The sequence below is a fragment of the Helicoverpa zea genome, chromosome 7, assembly GCF_022581195.2.
Source record: "Helicoverpa zea isolate HzStark_Cry1AcR chromosome 7, ilHelZeax1.1, whole genome shotgun sequence".
In the NCBI taxonomy this organism is placed as follows: domain Eukaryota; kingdom Metazoa; phylum Arthropoda; class Insecta; order Lepidoptera; family Noctuidae; genus Helicoverpa; species Helicoverpa zea.
The window spans coordinates 1,836,457-1,860,781 of NC_061458.1; the positions used below are offsets into that span (position 1 = coordinate 1,836,457).

Below are 24,325 nucleotides of genomic sequence, written 5' to 3' on the forward strand. Positions count from 1 at the left end.
ACTAAAACCCACCATGTTCCTTCTGGAGCCCTTAACGTACCAAGGCCACAGTGACTCTTTCGAACAACTGGGAGGTTAAGAGGAGGGAATCAAACCTTAAATCATAAGAAGAAACAAATCAATAAATTGACAGACGTATTAAAAATAGTATTATGTCACTTACTATGAAGTGGCATATAATAGAAAAGTTTAGCACTTCGCCCAACTGATATTATAGTTCGGCCATTCAGAGAATGCGTTCCTGACACGTCGCGATTGAACTGACGACGTAACTTTGCAATGGCGTTGCAGTTACGATAAAAATATTTTTGCTGGTTGTTTACCGTTTTAACAATTGAGGAGCATTAAAACAACATTATTATATCAATAATCAATGAATGTAGTTACGTCGTCAGTTCAATCGCGACGTGTCAGGAACGCATTCTCTGAATGGCCGAACTATAATGAACCACAATATCCCAAAACTAATTAGTACGGACATCAAATTAATACGTCAGAGTATAATTAAATTTTATGAGCCATTTAACTGAAAATTTAATAATATATGACAGGCTATTAGATATGAGGTTGTTTAATAAGTTATAATTGCTCAATAAATCATTTTATGCACGATTTTGAAAATGATTTTGATTTATTTTTTACACATGCATGAATAGAATTTCTGTTCTTTAGAAGTAGTAAGTAAACATTTGAAAATCTTTGGCAGCCGTTGCAGATAGTCAGAAGCTAGAAAGTCTGAAAACCGGTCTTGCTAAAAGGCATCCTGTTGGGCGAATAACTGGCTTGAGAAGGTCAGACTGGCAGTCGGTTTGATTAAAAGCTGACTCCAACATATTTTGAGAAAGCTTGGCAGATGACGACTGCCCTAATTCTTGATTAAGGGCTCCCTGTTTCTTCTATATACATCTCGATCTTTCTAGTGATCTCACCGTATACAAATACCTTAAACGGTTTAAATTATATTTCAAAAGCAAAAAGACCCTTTCAAAGTCTAATCGGTGTCATAACCACGCAATGAATTTCTAATCACCCGCATTCTGCAGGCGGTATTATAATTGATATCGAAATGAAAAGCCTATACGAGCCTGCATAAATTATAAGGATGCCATGATGCTGAAGCGTCCACTTACAATAACAGAATGGGGACGACGATGCACTAATTGCAACGACGGCACATGATATCACGCCATCATATTGCGGGGGTATACAACTCTTCTTCACAGTCTTAAGGTTTCCAATCGCGTGGCAGAACTGCAGCTGTAAGTTTGTTGACTTATATCGGGCAAAGTTATTGGAGAATGTTTTGCGTTTGAATAAGACTTTATGCTTGAGAGTTTAAAGTTTAATTTGGCGTGTACGGTTGGTGTGAGAAAATGGTAGTTGTATCGAACGAGCCTCGATTACCGTGGTGCAGTCTAGCTCCCGGCATTAGTTGTATAAAAACAGCTGCTAATATTATAGGTGTACTGCAAAAATGTTACTGCTTTTAATTTGGAATTGGCCATGCAGTAAAAAATACGTAAACTTATAATTTACGTAAACAAAACTATTCTTGCATTTTGCAAAAATTACATTCAGGGCTCAACCAAAAAATACAGGAATGAATTTTATCCAGTGCGCAAACTTTGTCAACTTATAGTTAAATAAGTTTTATAGATACGTATATTTTTATTTTGTAGTCTTTTAGTACAAAAAAGAAAAGTTATTGATATCGAAAGATGTTTATTTTGTAACCGATAGTACGGTCACAGTCGTCATAGTATGCACGGCGGCAACGCGAAACCGGTTTACTGACACGAGCTCCGCTCGGCGCGCGTAAGAATAGTTGGTATCCATATTTTACTGATTTTAAAAACACTTGATTTTAAACAAAAATATATAATTATATATATAATTTTTACTGGTGATGCAGATATGTTCTGTTAACGATTCTGGACCACCAGTTTTTTTTTTGCGCACTGCTTAAAATTCATTCCTGTATATGTAGGTACAATTTTCTCGCAAGATAAAAAGAAAATCGGTTTGGTTGTTTTTGGTCCTCTTTTAATGCTCATAAATAGTTGAACAACATTTTCATATATTAATATTACAATTTTGAAGTAGATACTTACATTTGCATCTCATTAGCAAACAGTCATATAAGTTTAATTAACTTTTCAACACAAGAAATTGTTTCTTGATCAATGGTGGTATGTTCATAGCTGACTGGAAGCCACATGTTTCAAAGTAAAGAAACAGAAGTCTGAAAATGGGAAGTGCTTATAAAAGAACATACTAGCATTTGCTTGCGGTTCCACCTATCTCTTGGGAGCATTTCCGAAGACACCTGAATAAAGACTAGGCTTTGTATTAGGATATTTCATGCACTATTCTAACACTGAAAGAGTGTACAAATAGGTTCAGAATCTCCAAACAAACTCCAGATTTATGATGTTCTTTACCTAGACTTTCTTGCCGGTTCTTCTCCATGAGACCAACTCTTTGGAACCGGGCAACTAGTGTTATGATTCATAAGAATCTACAAAGACCTATATTAAATAAAAACCTTTGATTTTGACATGATGGCACACCCATTTTCGGTTTACCTTGACCTTAAAACCAAACAGTTCCAACTTACCCTACTACCCATTCATCTGTAGAACACAGTCACATGTTCATTTCACGAACAATAGTGCGTGCCATATAATTTACTCCGCTCTGTTCACTGGCCACAATGCTGTACGTTTGGGACCAAGGTGTCCCCTTATCGTAACAATTGCAAAACATACATCAGCTGTGACAATGTGGCATTGTTTGGGCGGTGCCATCTTAGAATCTGTGCTATGATGGGTTGGATTCATAGGTCCGTTGTTTGGGAGAGATGGGGGATTTATGTCATGCTAAATATTTAGGGGATTTAAAGTCCTCGTTCATATAAAGTCTTTAAATATAAGATTATAATATTAAGAAAGTACATTATGCGTCCTAGAGGTTGTCAAAGACGTTCAGCAGGAAGTGATTGGACAAAAATGTATGTAAATAAGCATTTGCAATTTCATTTATTTTATTCTGCTCTCGACCCTTCTCATACTCACTTTCATTGGTCGATACATCCTTGTTGAATAAAGTACTCTGAGTACTGTTTGTGGCGGGAATGTTTTCATAAAATTTTTGACGCCCGCTTGCCCTCGTAATAGCGTCCCATTACGTTTCTCTCACTTTCCTGATGTCTTTCGCAATCGCACGCATCAAGACGTTGGTTTACCTTGGATGTACCGTATAAGTAATACGCAGTAAAAACCCTATTTACCTACTTATTTTGCAATTGGAATATCAGAGTATTGAAAAATTAAAATATAAGCTTACAATGTAAATCAGGGAAGATTGATTGACCAACTGAAATCTTTTTAAATTTACATTTTATCTCTCCTTTCAGAATCTGGGTAAATTAATCTCCAGTTGTACTGGTGATCTCAGTCAACCAATTGTAAGTACTTACAGCAGTATTCTGCAGCGCTTTATCGCTTGAATCACTGCAGCGGTATTTGCCCTGATATCGCGTAATTGAGCAAATTGGTCAGCGTGATTTGATGGTTAAGTGGCATTGACGCTAATTTAGCTGAACGGTAACATAGTACCTACAGATTTAATGAATCGTTCGGTGGGAACGATTCAAGAGGATCGAAATACGAAGAAGGAAAAAAAAACGTTATCTAAATTCTTTTTGGGTCTTAACGTTACCTTTAAAAGTTTTTATAAGTAAGCTTTTTCTGCGTCTTCAATTTTTCCAGACTTCATGATTATCCTTATACCTATTAGTATACCGACCAAACAAAGAAAACCTAGTGCTAGAACAAAAACATTATATCAATATGAATTCATTTAACGTAAAATGACAAAGAGCATCTACTGTTTTACTTAAAACATTTTTAGATGGATGAGTATGCTGGGGATACTCGAACGTTTTCCATATTTTCCAATTCCTTGCTTGCCAATGCTTAAGCAAGTCCAATAAAATATGTAATACACAAACAACACATTCAATTCATACGCATACATTACCGTTGAACCGTTTATACATGTATGCGTTTTATAATCTTGTATGTATGTATGCATGTATGTAGTGGTGTGTATCTCACCTCGGTTAAGCTGGTCTTACACGAAGCTTTGTCCAATAGCTATAGAGTGTGGCCCTAGGTTTAGGTAGATGGAACGTTCTAGAATTGTGTGGTCGGAAATCTTAGTCGTTTGTTTATTCTGTAGGACCTTTTTAGGATTCTAAAACTCTGTACTATCCTACCTCTAAAATACTTGGTTTGAGTAACATATTTTGTTTAATATACATAATTTAGGCCCTTATTTCACTACCAGCTGACTTGATGGAAAACAAATATTATTAACAGTGAAGAGGCAATAAGTTAAGTATTATTACTCGTTTTAATATAGATTTCTGGCTGTCAGTTGAAAGTCTTTGGCAGTTGTTATGGATTGCAAGAGTTTTTATAATCCTGGCGACCGACTCAAATATAGTTTAGGAAAAGATCGACTAGGCAGTTGATGAGCCTGACTACAATATATTCATTGAATTCAAACGTTCTAAGTACTAAACCGAAAGCTTTCGATTCTTTGAAAACTTTTTACGATGCGACAGTGAAAAAAATAAGTTCCTGACGAAAAGAAACCTCCGGAATAAAACTGCAAAACTGTTTCAAAGAAGATTTAAGAATCCGTCGAGAAAAGAATAAAACATTTTAGTTCTGAATGAAAAAATCTGTTAGCTGCAAAAAATACTTCACAATAGCTTCAACCACACATATTTTGCCATCCCTAGTGAAGCTATTAGGGCCGGCAAAATAGGTCGTTAATATCTTCAAACTAGGTCAACGATAGACAAAAGAGTTTATTCTCTCTGTTTGCTGATAACGAGGTGTTAAAATTAAATTAAATACACAGAATATTGCTTAACTGTGGCGTTGACAATACAATACCTCAGAACAAATTGAAGCAAGCCAGTCATTTATAATACCTTCTTCTTGTATTGTTCGAGTTGACAGCTATTACTGGTTAAGTTATAAGCGGATAGCGGGATTCTGTTATGGTTCTACAAAGCTCCTTACAGAGAGACTGTTGGGTATATTTTTAGCAAAGTAGTTTAATCTGTTGCTGTATGTTTCGGATCTATTATAGGAGGTCAGAGAGGTAGGATACTCACCTGGTTCCGTAGAGACTTGAAGACGAAGCCATTACAGATGGGAAAAAGTGAGACGCTCTTCTTCTTTTCCTACTACATATAAGTATTTCCCACATGGTGGTGGGGTCAACTTACCATGTTTTACTCCTCCACATCGCTTTATCCACGGTAAAGTGAAATGTTAATATAATATATTGATAAAATATATCTTTATAATATTAAATTTTTATTTAACTAACACGTCGCTCCTTACTTGTCCCACGCACGTTACCGTCAACACTATTGTGGTAGCGTTATGACGCCTATCTCGGCCTGTTTTATATGGGCTTCTAAACGATCCACAGACTAACGATGTAGGTCTGTTCTCATTTTCCCGCAAACCTTTACAAAATATTTTGAACAAAACTTAATGATTTTTTACCTGGACAAATCTGGAATATTATCTCAACAAATTCTAATGATATTTACGTGGACAAAATGGAATTTTATTCGGCATTTATGTGCGTTTTTGAAAGTAGAAAACAGCGTTTATGCAGCGTTGTATTTGATTCAATTGTTTTGTACGCATTTCTATTCAGTTAGGTATTTCGTTTCTGTGTTGTTTTGTGGAATGTCTGCTTTATTAGTTACTGAGTCCGTTGTTATATTTGAAAATTTTTCACATTTTTTAGATGCAATACCTAAAATGTATGCGTGAAAAAATGTTGTTGTGGTATCGACTGCTAATTTCAATTGTTGACTAGAATCTTGATTATAACGTGTTGAAGTTTAAAGAAGACTCAACGTAGACTACTTTTTCATGGCATGGAAATTATAAATGACGGGGTACAATTGAAACTAATGCTGAAGAAGATAACAGATGGCAGCTATAAATTAAGGGCCGCACAAGAATTACTTACCGCATGTTAACTTAACTAAAGCAGTTTTATAGTATTTTACTAAAACATCGCTAATTCCAAATACGAGCTATTTAAGATAATAATCGTCAATCAAACTCCGACTATATTCGTCAACTAATAAATAAGTATTTCATTCACCATTCAAACAGAAATTGACCTTAGAGACTGCCTTTATTTTTGTCTTTAGTGGAAAAGTAGTCACGACACTACACCTCTAGAGACAAATTATACCAATTTAATTTGTGTTTTCTTTCATTTGTTTTCACTGATTACTTACTCAGTTGTTTTGTAATTGGATCGAGGTTAGTCATTATCTGATGAGCCTTGATTTCTTTTTTGGTATTTCTTAGGGTATTGTGCCGGTTTATCAAGGGCAAGTTTTTTGAGAGTTAATTATTATTATTTTTGCTTGTTTTTTTGTTGATCTTTACAATCTTTATATAGGTACATATGTATATTTTTATATAGGTTTACGCAGGTACAATTATCCGACTGCCCTTATCTCAATTCTATTTGGGGTCGGCGCAGCATGTTTCTTCGTTTCATTATTTTTATAGTTATGCCGTTATTTCATATTATTTTGTTGCAGCCTTTATATCGCCCCACTGCTGGGCACAGGCCATGTCTCACACGGAGAAGTATTGAGCGTTGATCACCACGATTGCTCAATGCAAGTTGGTGATTTCAGACTTGATAGTCTAGGTTTCCTCAAAAAAATTTCCTTTACCTTTTTTTTAGACATTGGTGACCAAGATATACATAAAACTAGAAAAGCTGCTTTGCCTGACCTGGAATCGAACCCACACCCTCATATCCGAGAGGTTGGTTCTTTACCCACTAGGCCACCACGACTTCATAATATATTATTTTACACAGGCAAAATCACCTTCACTTGAAAATTTATCTAAGCTTCATACTATACGGTACAAATTTTCCCAGGCTTCCCAAATACCAAATCCCTAATCCTATAGGGGATAGTCTGCAATTTCGATCACATCGATGCTCTGATGCTGAGAGTGCGTTGTACACGTTTAAAGCGATAAAAGGGGATTTTCGACTGAGCTGCCGACAATAGAGTTTCATTTTATTCGCCTACTTAACTTTTGTGTTGGAACTGTGTCTAGATGGATTAAGTTATTTGTTACTGCATTTTTGGGTTTAAATTGTTGCTTTATTTTTTGGGTTTTAATTTGCTTGGTTTTTAATCGCTAATGTGAATCGTTGTGTGAAATCATGTTCAAAATTTTCAGTTGCTCTGGCATTGAATAAGATTGGAATTTTTTCAATGTGTGTCTGAAAGTCACATAGCATGTATCAAAGTCCAAAAAAAATGGTACATCATAAATGTTAAAGTTTTTGCATATTTTTATTCCATAAAAAAAAATAATGTGGTGTAATAATAAAAATTTTGAATATAATGTGGTTTAACTGAAGGCAATAAAATCAAAGATTCCCATGAAATTACTATTTTTATTCATTATAATTTTCATTTTTCGACATAAAATGAACAGACAGTATACAAAGCATATGTACAATTTTATATAGTAGTTATTGACACTGTTCTAAGGCAAAAACACTATTTATTATCATTATAATATTACGAAACATATGCCCATGATCATTTTAAATAGAACTTCATTATTATTTACATATTTTGACTAGAATATAAATTGGCTACAAGTGATTTTTTTTTAAGTTTTTTAAGAAGAAGACAATTTTAAATCATACCTATAAAACTTTAAAATAAAAATTATATAATTTGAAAATAAGTAATAATAAAGTATTTTTTTATAAAATAAACAAGAATTAAAAAATAATAATAATTTACTCGCCTAAAATAAAACTTATTTTACGATCATAGGCAAAAATGAGGTAAAGAATACTTTTTCTGACACGAGCAGTAAAAAAATGATTATTGTTATTTTTCTACAATTAAATACATTCGCTAGGTTTATAAGTATTATTGGGTCATGATTTTACACGTTTACAATTTTATTTATTTTATTTCTATAAATGCATTTGATAACGGATTGCTTGTACTGGCTATAATAATGCTATTTTTCTTTTTTTTATAATTATATCAACTAATTTATTTCACTTTTGTCTTTCATTTTATTTTGCAATAACTTATGGAATACTAAACGATGTAATAAATTACAGATTATTTAAAGCGACTATACATTCATAATAACACGGGTAACTATAAAATAATCTATTTCAAAATGCTTCAGTTTCGATTGGTAGTTTTTGTTTGAAACTCTGATATGTATGTACAGTGAGTATCAAAAATTATCAGTCAAAAATAATCGGAATACTTACCTATGCGGGAGTAACAATTTTTACTATCTTACCTATGTTTACTATACTTATTTTTATAAGACACAAAAACTTAAGCATTTTCATTAAAAAAAAAAGAAAAAAAAACTGCATTTAACCGCTTTATATCAGATTTTTTACGGAATATTACGGTAACTTGGAAAACTAGTTAATACCTAAACGGTTTAGGCCCGCATTTGTGATATTTCTATACAAATATTATTTTAATTGACTATTTCAAACGCTAGAAAACTTTAGCTGGGCTCAAGGCTGAAAGCTTTGCAGCGTAATCATTAAGTATGTGACCATGAGTGAGTTTCATCATAAAATAAACTTATTATTTGACTCGCTAATTTTATTTCCCAGTGTCACTAAATTATTTTCCCAAATAATCCTATTTAATCATAATAATACAATTTATTAAAAATCTAACATTAACCTAAATTACCAACTCATTGTCGCACACAATACTATCGTGGTTTATAATTTTAACTTATAATTAAACAATTATTTTTACTTTATAATATAAATCTACAAACATTTAATTTACCACAATGTCTTCGACATTACTTGAAGCAATCTCTATTTACCTATACTAACATATTATCGTCATTAAATATAACATTAATTATTATTAATATGAAGAGACTTTAATTCACCTTTATATACACGATCTAACAATTTATTGTCAGTTCTGAACGATCAAAGAAATTCAATTAAAAATACACCTAACACTATTTACATATTAAAGATTTGCTTTTATAAAGCTGAAATCGCTATACATTAGATACAAGTATTCTACACGATTTCTTGTCTATACATTGAAAGCTTTCAACAAAGTCATTAATATTGGTATTGTCTTATCATGTTTTCAATGAAAATTGTGCGTAGAACATTATGTCATGAGACACTCGGTCGGCTGTCGTGTTTACGCATTACGATGACCGATATACATGGACTAGGTGATATGGAAGTCCCCCCGGAGGAGTCTCGTGAAAGTCTTCTTGAACTGCTGGTTAGCCAACGCGTAGCAAAACGGATTGATCGGACTGTTCGCATAGCACAGAAAGTACGAGAACATGTACAAATGCTTATTGATACACGGCGGATCCGTACAGAAACCCTCCACTAAAGCCAATATGTGGTACGGAGTCCAACAAACAACGAACGCACCCAATATAAATGAAATAGTTCTAAAAGCTTTCCTAGCTCTGTTCTCTGATTTGGATTTCTGCCGGCCGATGCTCGGAAACAGGCCGTCCCGCTTTGAACGTTTAACTTTTAATTTTTTTCCTATGTTTTTTACGAACTCTTTCTTAGAGTCGCCGCGGCCTGACCCAGTTACAACAGTACTTGATACATCACTATTCTCGACCGCTGGACTTATTGCGGGATTTAGTTTCAATGGCGACGTTTTCGCCTCAGCCGGCTTGGGAGGCTGGGGCTCATTGTTATTGGAAGACGACGATACTAGAGTAATAACAGGCTTGGAGCGCTCCCCTGTACTTAAACTCACCTCGGTATTCACTTTAATTGGAGGGGGTGGGGAGAAATTCGTTTTCGGCTGTGTTACTTGAGCCTCGGCGGTCGCTCGTATTAAAGCTGCCTGCAATAAAGACTTGTTAGTTTCGTTACCTGAATTTAATGTTGGTGGTGATGATGGTTCAGTCGCAGTTGGGAATGTTACGGAAGAAGGAGGACTCTCGTATGTAGGTGACGGTACGTTGACAGAGCTCTCATCCATATACCTCAAGTCAGCACCATCCATACCCACGAGCATATCGTACGACGTACCGTCACCTTTGACAAGCCTAACTGTCCTAGTGCGTGATGATTCTGAATGAGATGGCGGACTTTCGGAAACTGGAGGACTACATCTAAATTCAGATGGGGGTGGAATAATTCTTTGAGCAATAGTTGTTGATACCTCTCTTTGTTCGGACGGTGTTGTTATACCAGATGATAGGGGAGACATAAGACTAGCGGTAGACAGTGGCACATTTGGTACAGGTATATTGTCAGTACTCTGGGATGTATCAGGGTTATCGGTGTCCAGCAAACTCTTCTCTGATATTTGTGATAATGATGTCTTTGGCTTATCAGTTTCATGCTTCAATACTGGTGACTGTTTTAAATCAGTTTTGATCATCATTCCGCCATTTAAACGCATATTATTTAACAGTTGTATAGCACCTGTTTGCATCACTAAGTTTGCTACTGACGGCCGTTTCTTTACATTTGTTTGAGTAGTACTTTCTTCGTCTGAGTCAAATGCTGGACTGCTTGACCTTTCTGCTTCTACCTGATCCTCCTTCTTATCATCAGATTCTGCTGTAGTTGAAGTTCCAGTTGCAGTAGCACTACTTTTGTGTGCTGAAGACTTTTGACTAGAATTCGAGTCACTTGATCCACCAAGATTAAGCAATGGAGCAGCTAGCGATCCTTTTGAAGTGGAATCTTTTCGCATAGACTCTGACACTTTCATTTGATCTTCACTGGAAATAGTCGCTTTTGACAAAGCTGCCATTCCGGCTGCCCGACCAGCCATTCCCGTCATTACACCGGCACTCAAAGCAACCATCGACTGCATTTTCCTTTGCTTCGCTTCACTTTTCTTCTGCATATCATACGCTGTCTTAAAAATCCCAGCATAAAGTACAATCAAAACAAACAGCGTCGTCCAATAATAGCCTATTATTAAAGCTGTATTAAATATCGGGTCCTTCAGAAACTGTACGGCACATTCGCCCTCTTGTAAGTCTCGGTACCCGACAAAATGTTCCCATCCGAATATTGTCGTAAAGAATAGTAAAGCTGGTATGATCCATGTTACGGTTACCATCCATATGACTCTATTTTTCGTTCGCCAGGCTCTATACCTCGCCGCGATTTTCACGCTGCAGAATCTATCTACAGTTATTAGGAGGACTGTGTATTGTGAGACGAGACATACAGTGTAGTCGACTGACAGCCAAAGGTCGCACAGTAGGGGCCCTAAATGCCAGTAGCCTTTCAAAACGTAGTCCGTGTAGAATGGAAGCGACAGAGTACCTGAAGACAAAGGAAAATCATTTTCTACTTAATACTTTCGTCATTTATCAGAACACACTAAAATGTCGAGGGTCAAGCATCTAGGTTCGGAATTACCCCTTTTAGTCAGAATTAATTTACCAAAAGCTGAAAACAATGTTTCAGTTAGAAGTTTCTGAGCGTAAACAGAAAATAATAAATCAAATAAATGTTCCATTTAAATTAGTTTCAAAACAGACAGCGTTTCTTTATTATGAGTTAGTCTATTTTCGCGGCCGGTCTATTTAGCGGGTTTTAAAACTTTTCCTTTTAATTTTGTATCTCTGTTGCAGCTGGGTCGTTTTCAAAAAAATTGTAAAACACAGATATGAAACAGATAGGAAAGCTATATTGTTATAACGGAAAAGTAACAGAGACGAATTATTAGGGTCAGTATATAACGACGTACTTTTAAAAGAAAATAAGTAGATAGTAGTATTCGAATTGTTCTCTATAATTTCGCTGTCGTCCACCTGGTGTTAGTGGCATATTGCCTGTGAAGAAAAGAAAACCTTAATACATAAATATTAAATATTCTAAAACAAACCCCACAGCAATTCTTATACCCGAACTAAAGCCATTCGTAGGTAGGTAACTATCCCAAACTTATCCCATTATAATACATGATGTTACCTGCAAATATCGATTGTAAAAATGTATATCGATAGAAAACATTTTCGAGTTTTATATTTTATTAGTGGATTGATTTTTATTTACTCTGTTCATGTCGACTTTTCGTAAAGATACCTTTATAAAATTATAAAATAAAAAGAAAAGTGGTAGGTTTGATTAAATACGTTTTTATCTCGGTACGTACACTGTGAACAAACCTTAACCGTTCATATCTGTTACGTCACAGAAAAAAGTAATTGATATGATAACCGATATGAATAAATTGCTTGTGTCTAATCTAAAAAAATCTCTTTTTCAATGCTAATTCTTACTTTATACGAAACTTGTATAGTACAGTGATAGTGTCAATATACATTTATTCTAAGCTGAGTTATAAAACAGTAAAAGTACTTGCCGATACTTTAAAAGTCTCACAGTAATAAGTAACTTTTAATTGTCGAATAATCACTGCACCACAATATTTCGTGCTTGTTGCGCTTCTCAAAATTACCGAACATTTTTGATTCGTCGATTCTTTTGACAGTTCAGTTGCTAATGTTTTAGGTAAAATAATTTTGATAACTACTACAAAAATATTAAAATTACTAATGTAACAGACAGGAATAACAGAAATGAAGTGAAATCAAGACTTGCTTTAATTAATTATTCCTGAATTCTGCGTGTTATATTTCATGATAATTTTAGCAAATTCCTTCAGGTTCCACAATGCTCTGCTAAGAAATCAATTATTTGTCAGTTAAAATACTAATATTGAATAATAAAATGTTTTCTAAATGTCGCGCCAAGAATGTGGACACGCATTGCTTATATGAAAACAAATGTTCTACGTTGTAGTTTTCTTTTAAAATTAATCATTCATTGAGGATTATGGGGCGTTATTTTTGTTTTTCATAATGCTGAAATAAATGTTTATTCTGTTTTAAGAGTAATTAGCTAGTAGCTAGTCTTTAAAAAAGAATAACTCTGTTGGACGTTTTAATATACAATTTTTTTGAATATGACCCAGCTATATTTATTTCATTTCATGTTTGAATGTTTCAGTTTCAAAAAGTTTACCTGACTAAATGGTAAGAAGAATGTTTATAGGTACCGCACATTGTAAACTTTTGGTCGGCCTATAGTTTGCTCGGGCTCATAAATCAGTAATAATCAGTATGGAGATGAAAGATAGTGAGCATGTTACAACAATCAGGTACCCGGAAGGTATCGAACCGACAAAAATAAACTGTTAGTCAGAATCGAGTTTCTTAATCAGTTTGTATTCTCACAAAATAATTTTAATTTTTTTTGCTACCAATATCTTATCCAAACAAATAACGACTTACTCGTATGTAAATACAATTCCAAACGCAAACTCAATACTAGAGAATTGCATTCAAAGAACCATAACTTCAAGATAAACTTGAAGCTCTTATGAATAACTGAGAAGTACTCGAAGTAGAAACTTGATATGCGGATCTAATTCTTTCCTTAGAGTACACACTGCAGACTAAAAAGTCGGCTCACAGTTGGCAGATTTTTTTTCTAAAGAAAATCTTGATTCCAGTCAAAGTTTTCTATCTTGGTCTGATACCGGCTAAATACTTGATCTTTGCAATGCGCGTAAAACCGTGCATCTTCATACTGATTTATCAGCCCAAACAAAGTATCGGCCGACTAAAAGATTGAAGTGTGCGGATACTTTTATCCTGACTTTTATGAATAGAGGGATAATGCAGTCTTCTCAGACCTATAATAATGTAAGGCTTTGAGAAATAAGGTTGTAGTAAATGTGTCGCAGTAGTTAGCTTAATAATGGCTTTGCCACTTTGAACATAATGGGTTAAAAAGCAATTTATAAGTAGCAAAAGTACTATATAAAGCAACTAGTAGTATATGAAGGCTTTTTTTATATTTTAAAATAGATTAGACAAGAGATTTTATAATTTTAAAATAGTAATTTAGCTCAATAATTCTGGAATATTCATTATTTAAGTATTTAATATTGTTTGTATTTTTGCACATTTACGACTATATCGGACGTTACGACACATCCTAATCACATTAAATCCTATCACCATATACTTTATTATATTCTGTTCTTTAACACGTTTTTCTTATTTTGCATACACATATATATTTAATGAGCTGTGAAGATTATCTCCAAACTAAATAAAATAATATGTCTATGGTAAAGCTCGCCGTTGTGCATAATCACTCTGTTTTTAGTGTGCCAAAATGTATTTTTGTGTACAATAAAAAGAATAATAATAAAAAATCTTACCAATCAACAGATCAGTGGCCGCGAGAGACGCGATGAAGTAGTTGCTAGGCTGTCGTATAGTCCTATCGACCAAGAAGGCTAGTAGCACCAGGACGTTGCCGCTGACAGTCAGCAGGATGACAAGCACGAGGCACGTGGCAAAGATGGCCGCCAACCATAGAGGGAATGGCGGGAGAACAGGTTGCTGTACAGAAAAAAGGTTGGTTAAAAGTTTGTATTTTTTTGTCGTTTGATAATGTGTTAGGAATGTTTTGAAAATGGGATGATTAACCTTTTGTATGTCGCTAATTATAAAACAATGCTATTATGTCTCGCGTATATCTGCGCTCCGACCTACAACGGGTTAAAACCGCTTTTTCGCACTGGAGGACTTTTAGATCGGTTATTCCGAGCAATATGGGATAGTGATCAAATGCGAAAATACTCTAGTCTATCTTTAATGCTTTCGCACCTAACCTACAGAACTCTTTTCATGTTTGGTATTCACATGGTTTAGAGCTTGGACATTTTTCAAGAAAGGACTTTTTTACTCGATTACGAGAAAAGCTGCTAATCTAAAGAAGCTACTTTCAATAAATGATTTGACTTTGACTCTATTCTCCCGGGATGCAGGTAAAACCGCGGAAAACAGTCAGCAGTAATACCGTAATAAACACATAAGAAGCTTGCAACTTCGTCTGCGTCTGAAATTGGATCCATACACCGGGATAAAAATCATCCACCTTGATCCACATCCGTGTCACCCGAAATCCGTATATCGTGATTGAGTAACAAACATACAAACTATGACGTTTATATAGTACTAGTTGAATGATGGATGGATTGTGTAAATATCTTGATATGTATGTGAAGGTGAATGACGACGGTAGTAGTATGTATGTAAGAAAAAAATATATGTTGCATACGAGAATTATAATAAGTTTTTTAAGAGACATCTAAAAAAGGAGGACGTTCTCAGTTTTGCATGTCTGGGTGTATGTTTATTCTTAAGTACCTATGTATGTTCGAGGTGACTGCGTCAATTTTTGAAAATTTGATTCTAGAAGTCGGCGGCAAAATAAAGTTCAAAACATCGACTTTTTGAGTGAATTTTAAAGTTTTACTTTCAGTGTTTTTAGAAGTAAGTAAAAAAAAATAATGACAGATTAAATTAAATGTGCTGATCAACGGGTAGTGTTTTCATTCAATTTATTTAATTAGTATTGAGCTCCTTATTACAAACGACTACTTGTTCGGAGAATTTCATCTCGTCTTCTTGTTTATAAATACTTGTAACTAAGCGTTTAGCGATGTCTGAGCTCATAATGATTTTGATCAATGTAGTTTTCTGAATAATATATTTGAAGTCGATGGCACGATGACGTTTGGAATTCAAATATGTAAAAAATATTTTAAACATGGTAATTTTTTATGCTTTTTAAACTCTGTATATTCTTTCGATTCAAATGCTGTTTAACAAATAATTTTATTGTTATTTACATATTTCAAAAGTTTTGAAAGAAAGAATAGATAACCATCGCCTTCGATACCTCGCAAAAAAAACTTACACATAGACAATCTACAAATAGACCATCTACACAAAAGTACACAGTATTAACAACACAAAATACACACAACACACGCAAACATTCCTACGGCCGTGACACAATACCGATGTCGATAAAATACAATCGATTAAGTGTCTGCATCGTTAAACACAGTCGCACCTCTATTACCCCTCCTATTTTAAAAGGGGTAAGCAGAAATAGAAGACCTCTCTTTCAAGGTTCTTTTTAACTCCGTTGGATTGTTGAATGATTATGCTGTTTTGTAACGCATGTATTCACATGTGAATGTAATCTGGGAATTATAATATTACAAGGCTGAATAGTTCGTTTGATTGAACGTGTAAATCACTCTAGTCTTTCAGTGTTATTTACCCAATTTTTTGTAGAAGGAGGCTACATGCTACTTTTTATCCGGGTGCGCCGAGAAGTTCCCACGGGACACGAGCGAAGCATAAGCTTAACACGGTTGAAATAAACATAGTGACGATTTTTTCATGATAAACTTACGTCACATGGCTGACGTAAATTCAGGGATACATAGCAATAATTGCACAAAAATATAGCAAGGTCTCTATCAAAGAGAACTGTTGAATGTAATTACATTCCATATACACAGACAACGTTTTTCATTACCCCAAAGCCACAAACAGACTTTATCTCCAAAACTTTTACCCAAAAAAAAGGATCAACTAAAATCAGCAATCCGCCATCACAATCCTGAATCTTCTATCCCATGGTACGAAAGTCCATTGTTTGTCCCATTCAATAAAACACAATAAAGAACCTCATTCATTAACAGTTCTTATCTAGAAGCGCCAATATTGGTGCAATTAAAGTTACTGAATAGGCCAGAAGATTGGTAGCAGCTAATCCTTCTTTATCTAAAGAAGCCAGCGATAATATGAAAGAATCGTCAAACTTACTCGTATATCTTTGGTAACTTTAGAAGTTTAAATTAATTTTGCGGGGAACAGATTACAGAATGGATTTTTGATGGGGTTTATTAGCTAAATAGTAGTACAGTTAAACTCTATATTCAGCGATTCATCATTGAAAAGCTAGCCTTTAGCTTCAGCTATCCTATAGAACAAACAGTCGGCTGATAGTTGGCGATATGGTTGTTTTTTTTAAAGAAAATCGTGAGTCCAATATTAGTTTGCAGACACAGATGCACTCCCTATTCCTTCATTCTCATAACCCGATGGGACGGGAATCCGACACGACCGGAAAGAGATCAGGCGCAGGACCGACATTTACGTGCTTTCCGATGCAACCCACAAAGCGATTTCGGCCCGACCCGGGAATCGAACCAGAGACCTCGAGCACAGCAGCCGCGCTTGCGCCCACTAGACCTACGAGGCAGTTTTCTTGTAATTTACGGTTTATTAATGCACTTTCATTGGGGTAAGAAGGTCATTCATGAATGAGTCAATCATTCCTATTTAAAGGCCAAATCTCTCCAGAATTTGTGTAGGTTTAAAAAGCTAGGTCAAACTTTAATTCACCAAACAAAATAATATCCCTACTACCAGTAAGGCATGCTAATAAAAAAATGTGCTTTAAAAATGTTCTGCGAAAGAATTTTGCAGCGGTGTTTCATTTAGGTCCATTAGAATAATTTCAGCCATTTCCAACCTTGTTACTAAGGTACTAAGGTACAAATTACAAAGACAGGGTGTTTCAGTCTACCTGCAATAGAGGCGTGATTGAATGCAGGCTAATTGATATTAAATTGTCACTCACTTGTTTGAGTGTTCCGTATAACATCGTTTAAGTGTTTACTATTGTTAAATTAGAGTTTTAGAGGTCAACGATGAATGGAAATCGATTTGGTTCTATTGATTGGTTGGTTCTTGGAGTGCATTTGATTACTTCTTAGAATTGAGCTTGGACGAATAAAGCGTTTTAAAAATTAGATTGAAATAAAAAGCAATACTGATGACCATAAATGTGCGTGGGCTCAATTATTCTTTTATCTTAGTTTATATTCAAATATTTGCCGTTTTCCCGCGGTGGGAACTATGCCAGTGTCGGAATAAAATTTAGTCTATGTTATTCAGGAAGATGGGTGCTTTCCAAAAGTTAAAGATATTTTCAAATCAATTCAGTTATTTCGGAGCCTTTAGGGTACAAACAAACAAACAAAAAATGTTTCCTTTTTACTAATATTAGTATATGTCAACGCCATCAATATTTTCTTAGCCTTTGGTAGAAACATAATTTTTGACCTAATTTCGATACGGTACCCTAAAAATCTCAGGTAAGCGTTATACCTACATATTTATACTCGTAGTATGAAGTTGGTAACGAAACAACAAACTTCGATCATTAGTGGCTTGCACTAGTTTCATATCACTAAAATACTTGTGCAACCCACTTCGGTACCTGTAATATTCCTTCAGTTTTATACAAGAACGGTTAATAATTATTATTACAAGATAAACTGTAAGTCCTGTCTGTCATTAGGCAGTCAGAGGCCAGTCTTAACTAGGGGTTGTCCGGGTAACTGGGTTGAGGAGGTCAGAGGGCAGTCAATCCTTGTAAAACACACACTCAGCTGCATCCGGTTAGACTGAACGCCGAGCCCAACATAGTTGGGAAAAAGCTATGCAGATGATGAAATGGTTCGTGGTTCAAAAAATTGGGGTTCAAAGATGATTATGAATGGTTCGTGGAAAATAGGTATGTTAGAAATGGCCAAAACAATCTAAAAAAAAAGTTAGGCATCGCTCTAACGGTCTGTGTCCAAAGGTAATTGCTGTGTTTATTTTACCACCGACTTCTGAAGTTACTTTTTTTATTTCTAAAGAAAAGAAGTAGGTAATGTCATGTAGATGTATCATGAAAAAAGCACACTTACATAATGTGCAAAATTGAATAGCTATGAAGTTGAAAGAAAAATTAAAAGAAAATACCATAATAGACAGAAACAAAATATAATGTGCCTCAAAACAAAATACAGCAGAAGATACTCACCAAACCACCATTAACAGTGAGAAGGTTTTCAAAGGTGTTGTTAAAGTAGTATATATCTGTGTAGTTGGTGCCGTTGGCTATCAGGTACTCTCCGTGGCACTCCTGGTACCCCCCACTGGGGGTGAGGCAAGTCCTCTGTCTCATCTTCTGGAGTTTCCTGGGGACAAAGTTGGATTAAGTAGTTTTGTTGAAGAATTTGAGGGAATGTATCGGGAGACCTGTTACGTAGGGTCGATTAGACTCATGGTACGCTATTGATTAGCTTGTGTTATGGGTATGGTGGCTAGTAGAACTGATAAAATGCTTTAACACCCAGACCAGAACCAACAAGCACGCTCATCATACAGTCAAATGTCGCCCGAACCAGGAATCGAACTCAGTTCGACAGTCCAGCATGATGACCATTGCGCCAACAGTGTTAAATATATGGCGAACATCAGTCCCGTTACTAAATAAAATACCATAAAATTACTCAATTATATTTCCAAAAGAACAAAATTCAATGAAACAGTGTTCAATCAATTCACGTGTTTTTGTAAAAAAGTTTTCTGTCTCTTCTGTTAAATGTTTTTATCAATCAGCGCGTAAACCAATTTCGCGAAAATGTAAATAAATAAACGTGAAAACAGTTTTTTGGTGAGCAATTGAATACACAATAGGTTGAAAAGTTTCGTGTCTTATTGATATTTTATGAGGCAGGAGGTAGTAGGGTAAATATTTAAAGGAGCAACTTTCTATATTAGACTAGACAAATGATAACAAATAACGTGCCTGTATGTAGGACAAAATACTTACATAAACGCACTGATTTTGACGAACTAATAACATGGTCCTCAAATCGAAACTCGTTACATAAAGAAAAATAACAAAGGCCCCAGCACACGCCCTTGAGGAATCCCATAGCAAACATTCCTAAAAATAGAAGCAATGAAGTACTGCAATCAAGAAAACGCAATCTCCACAAATCGAGTAATATTGTCGCCCGGATAAATGTCTTACGTTCTATAAAATTGTAGAATCATCAGCTTTTGGCAACAAACCTCGGTAATAAAGCTGAGAAACCTCTTCAAAGGGTCTATAATTTACCCACAAGACATTGTTACCCTAGTCATTTTTATGCGCGTTAGGGTGCCCATAAAAATGTGGTTCTGAGGATAATAAAGATGTCTTTTTAAGGACTTGTGGAAGTGTGGCTCATATATTGGTGGGTCACAGGAAAGGACCTTAGTCATAAGGTTTTTTTTTGTATAAATGTGGGATAAAATATAGTAGATATTCTAGGTTTTCCCGGATCTACCGACATGCTGAGGGTAGTATTCCTGTCACAGCATATCTGTATGTACATTCAAATCGGTTCAATAGATAGACGGAGTTACTTACTATAACATTTATAAATAACAAATATTAGAAAGAATTGAAACCCTTCTCATACTCAGAGATAAAATATTTCTGTCTGCTGCTTAGTTCCAAATAAGCATCAAAAGCATTCCATTTGTCTACCACAAAGACTCACAAACGTGCATATTATTTGCTCGAATCTTTTCAGTACCTAGTTCTTTTACAGTTTTTCAGTAAAAGTCCATTAAGCTCTAGAGATTATACCGTGATTTCAGAACGAAAAACAAAAGTACTGTCTGGTTTTATCTATGAAGTAAAGAATTTCTTTATTTTTATTTTTATATTAATTTCAACTTTCAGATGTTTCTAAATCAACTGGAAAGGTGCTCAAAAATAATTGCGTTGTGTTTCTTTTTCCTTTATTATTTTTCCGCGTTCCTGTTTCTGAAATAAACTCGGGTTTTTTTATCTGAATCTGTATAATTTTTGGGTCAAAAGCTGTCGACCTTTGTAAAGAGTTGCTGAGGGTTTGTTTCACCTGCCTCGTGGATGGTTGCGTGATGCCCAGCACGTTGAGCTACAACGTGGGCCGATTAGAGTATTTTAAGTGCTGGTTTGGTAAACAAATCAGATTTTATTTGGATAAACATATAATATTAATGAGCTGTTTTGTAAAGCTAATTATTCGTTTTAGATGTTATGTAATGTGGTATAACAAAAAATAATATTATGTCGTTTTCATGGCTGTAATAACATCGATCAAAAGCGAAATATTTGGCAGCTCAGATAGTGGTGTTGAGAAATTCCGCAAACAAATCCAGTTATAATCCACCCAACAGAGGAGATTTCATATAAGATTATTTCTTCAGTGACATCATATTGACACCAATTTTAGGTCTTATAATTATGTGTGAAAGTGTGTGAAAAAAGCCGGTTTAGTACATAAGTAAATGAAACATAAATCCAACAAAACTTAAGAACAGTGCACCAAACAATGTAACAAACTAATTTACATGAATACAAAATGGTGACATGTAAGAAGTATATCTACTTCTTCAAGACCCACTATACTACTATTTAATTCATATTAAGCAGAATTTAGTGCAACACACCCGCTGGAGGTCGTAAAATCAAGTATTCTGAGACTCTCTAACGGGCTATAGAAGGAATGCTTACTAGTTTTTATGGGAGTAAGCAAGTTTTATTTTTATGGCTAGTTGCTTTAATATTTATGTTAAGTATTATGTACCTAAAACCTTTACTTCTATACATATTTTGATATATTTTTTTGCAAAATAAATAAACATAGTTATAAAATCAGATAACAAATTGGAATTATTTCGTTCATCATCCTCCTGCCCCTATCCCAATATTTTTGTTCTATACATTTTCATCTGCCGTCTTTAAATATTTGGTATAGGTATTTTTTTTCTTTGAAGTTGAGGTGTGATGTTATCAACGGCGGATCCAGGGGGTAGGTCACAAGGTCATGACCCCCCCCTGGGCCAGGTTCAGGACCTAAGAGGACCAATAATTGAAATGGTTAAACACGATGTTTTATGTTTTTGTTATAAGTATAAGATAATTTTTATTCCGAGTGAATAGGTAGATACCTACATAGTTACAGGTAGAGTAGTTTTGCTGAAGAATTCGTGCTCGCAACGCTCACTCTCTATTCTTTATTTACTCTTTATCCGTACCTACCCAAAAGGAGGAAACAGGACCGTGTTACTAAGAATCTGCTGTCCGGGTTGTCTACATAACATGCTGTATCTCATGCAGGGCCGTCTTAACCTATGGTGCAGGGTGTGCGAATAACCCGGGCGCCTCGATCTCAGGGGCGCCGCGGGACGCCCCACCACCAGGAAATTTCGAAGAAATTACACCCGTTCGATAAGGAAGTTCCACATTGTATCATGATACTGACAAAAAAGTCGCCTTCGCTTTCGAAAAAATTCTAGCTCGCTACGCTCGCGAGTAAATGACTATGTCTGTACTGTATTTCTGATTGTTTATTATTTTTATTGACGCACCGAATCAACGAACACAAATGGCACTCGCTCTAATCACGGTTCCTTTTTATTTGTACGTAATTCCCAGTCTGATTTGTGAGTCTTCAAACAAATAATTTAAAAAAGTCGCGCTCGCTGCGCTCGCGACTATTGTTGCTTTACAGTGTGCTTAATCAGGTACTTTTGTGTCGTAGGCTCAAAAAATTTCGCGCTCGCTTCGCTCGCGCAATATTATATATGCTTTGCCTCGATAACTTCATAAGTCAAATATAGCAAAAAAAAAAAATATTAACGGAGTCCTCAAAAACAAAACAGTTTGCGCTTCCGACTGCTTGTTACTTTAACTTTTTGTGTCCCAAAATTAAAAAATTTGCGCGCTCGCTTCGCTCGCGCTAATTTTTACAATTACGTTGTCCAGTCTCGACTTTCATAACTTAAATCTGGCCAACAGTTTGAGCCTACAATGATTTGGAAACATTTTTTTAAGTCCTTTACCTACTTATTTATATTCCTTGTAAAGTACTTCGATCAGTATGTACTACTCAAAATCTTTCAATAGATACATAGGTGGCGCTTGGGTGATGATTGCACCCAGGCGCTACATGAGCTAGAGACAGCCCTGATCTCATGAACCCTTACTAATAGTAAGACAATTGAAGTTTTCACAGAAAATGTTTTACTGTTGCTGCAATAAAAAACGTACGCGGCCTTTTCTGCGTACACAATACTTTTCAAACGTTTAGTCCTGAAAAAATTCTCGCGCTTTCTTGTATTTGTGCTGTATATTTGTTATACAGCAAGAAAGCGTTTTCATCTACTTTTAGTTCTCGAAATGAAAAAAAATTTTCGCGCTCGCTTCGCTCGCGCTTTTTTCAATTTCGCGTCTCTGATTATGTCCAAGAAATCGCGTTCGCTCAGCTCGGACCATTTTCTACATAAAAACACTTTTTTAACCTTAGTCCTCGACCTGAACAAAAATTTTCGCGCTCGCTTCGCTCGCGCTTTTTTGTTTGGCACATGTGTTTAGTATATATACGAGAAATTGCGCTCACTGTGCTCGGGCCATTTTCTACATGAAAACACTTTTCTCAACATTCGAAAAATTTCGAGCTCGCTACTATCGCGCTTATTGTATTTATACTACTACGTTTAATATTAAAAGAAGTATACGCTACAATATAATATTTTTTGTGACTTGACCACGACTGTGTGACCCCCCCCTGGCGCCGAAGCTGGATCCGCCCTTGGATGTTATCGCCAGTAACCAAAACATTTGAGCTACAAAAAATATTAATAACATTCCTCACAGAATTTAATTTACATTCTTTTGTTTTCTTCGTAAAGAAAATAAATTGCTTATTATTGTTTAGGTACAATTTGGCACGTGTACTGCCAGCCGCGTGAAGATTTCATGAGCACGCTTCGATCAGGTCCCGGGCCTTTCGGCTATCCTGAATGTTGCACGTGACTAAACAGCGAACTGTTGTTATTCGAATTAAAACTTTATTATGTAGTATTTAAATTTCATTTTCAATTAATTGAGGCTTCATTTATTTTTATTGGGAATTCATTTATTTTTATTGCGTCGGAGATAATAGGTACCAGGTGTCTTAAAATCGAGTACCAATCTACTAAAATCGACACATGCAGTGTACCTAAAGTTGACGTCAATCCATAAAATCTAGATTCTTCATGTCTAAGGGCACAGGAAGACACCCCATGTGTTTCAAGTCACTCAGCCAGAAATCTTTGAAAATCACAATAAAGGCCAATAACTGGAAATCCAAAACACACGGAAAATACATAGAATATATTTGCGTGCCCTTGGGAACAAGGAACCTAGATTCTGTGGTTTGAATTCATCTTTTGGACCACCCGATATAGGTCACAAATCATCAGGACATACATACCATTGCGTTATGAAACTGGTACCAATGGTGTAAATAGGCGTGGACCGGTTCACATCGAGGCTGGTCTCCGTAGAATTCATCCTGGTTGAAGGCTGGTATTATTGTCTGAGTTGTGGATCCGCTACCGGACCTCAGCGCGTCTGTAACAAAACTGTACGTGAAATTTGAGATGATGCGGTGCTGTGAATTAAT

The 24,325-nt window shown here is 35.4% G+C and overlaps 1 protein-coding gene across 2 annotated transcripts in view; it reads right to left on the minus strand.

Moving 5' to 3' along the window:
* Nucleotides 1-7,525: 7,525 nt before the first annotated feature.
* Nucleotides 7,526-24,325, minus strand: part of LOC124631809 (muscarinic acetylcholine receptor M2) — a 43,590-nt gene continuing 26,790 nt past the window's right edge. Inside the window, exons 3-7 of one of the 2 annotated variants that reach the window (XM_047166419.1) lie at nucleotides 24,134-24,273; nucleotides 18,874-19,030; nucleotides 14,351-14,534; nucleotides 10,313-11,436; nucleotides 7,526-9,991 (exon numbers count right to left, since the gene is read on the minus strand). In XM_047166419.1, the coding sequence (XP_047022375.1) occupies nucleotides 9,344-9,991; nucleotides 10,313-11,436; nucleotides 14,351-14,534; nucleotides 18,874-19,030; nucleotides 24,134-24,213 (2,193 nt within the window). In that variant the 5' untranslated portion in view covers nucleotides 24,214-24,273 and the 3' untranslated portion in view covers nucleotides 7,526-9,343. Of the gene's footprint in view, nucleotides 11,437-14,350; nucleotides 14,535-18,873; nucleotides 19,031-24,133; nucleotides 24,274-24,325 lie in introns of both variants that reach the window. The other variant, XM_047166418.1, reaches the window with a different exon arrangement.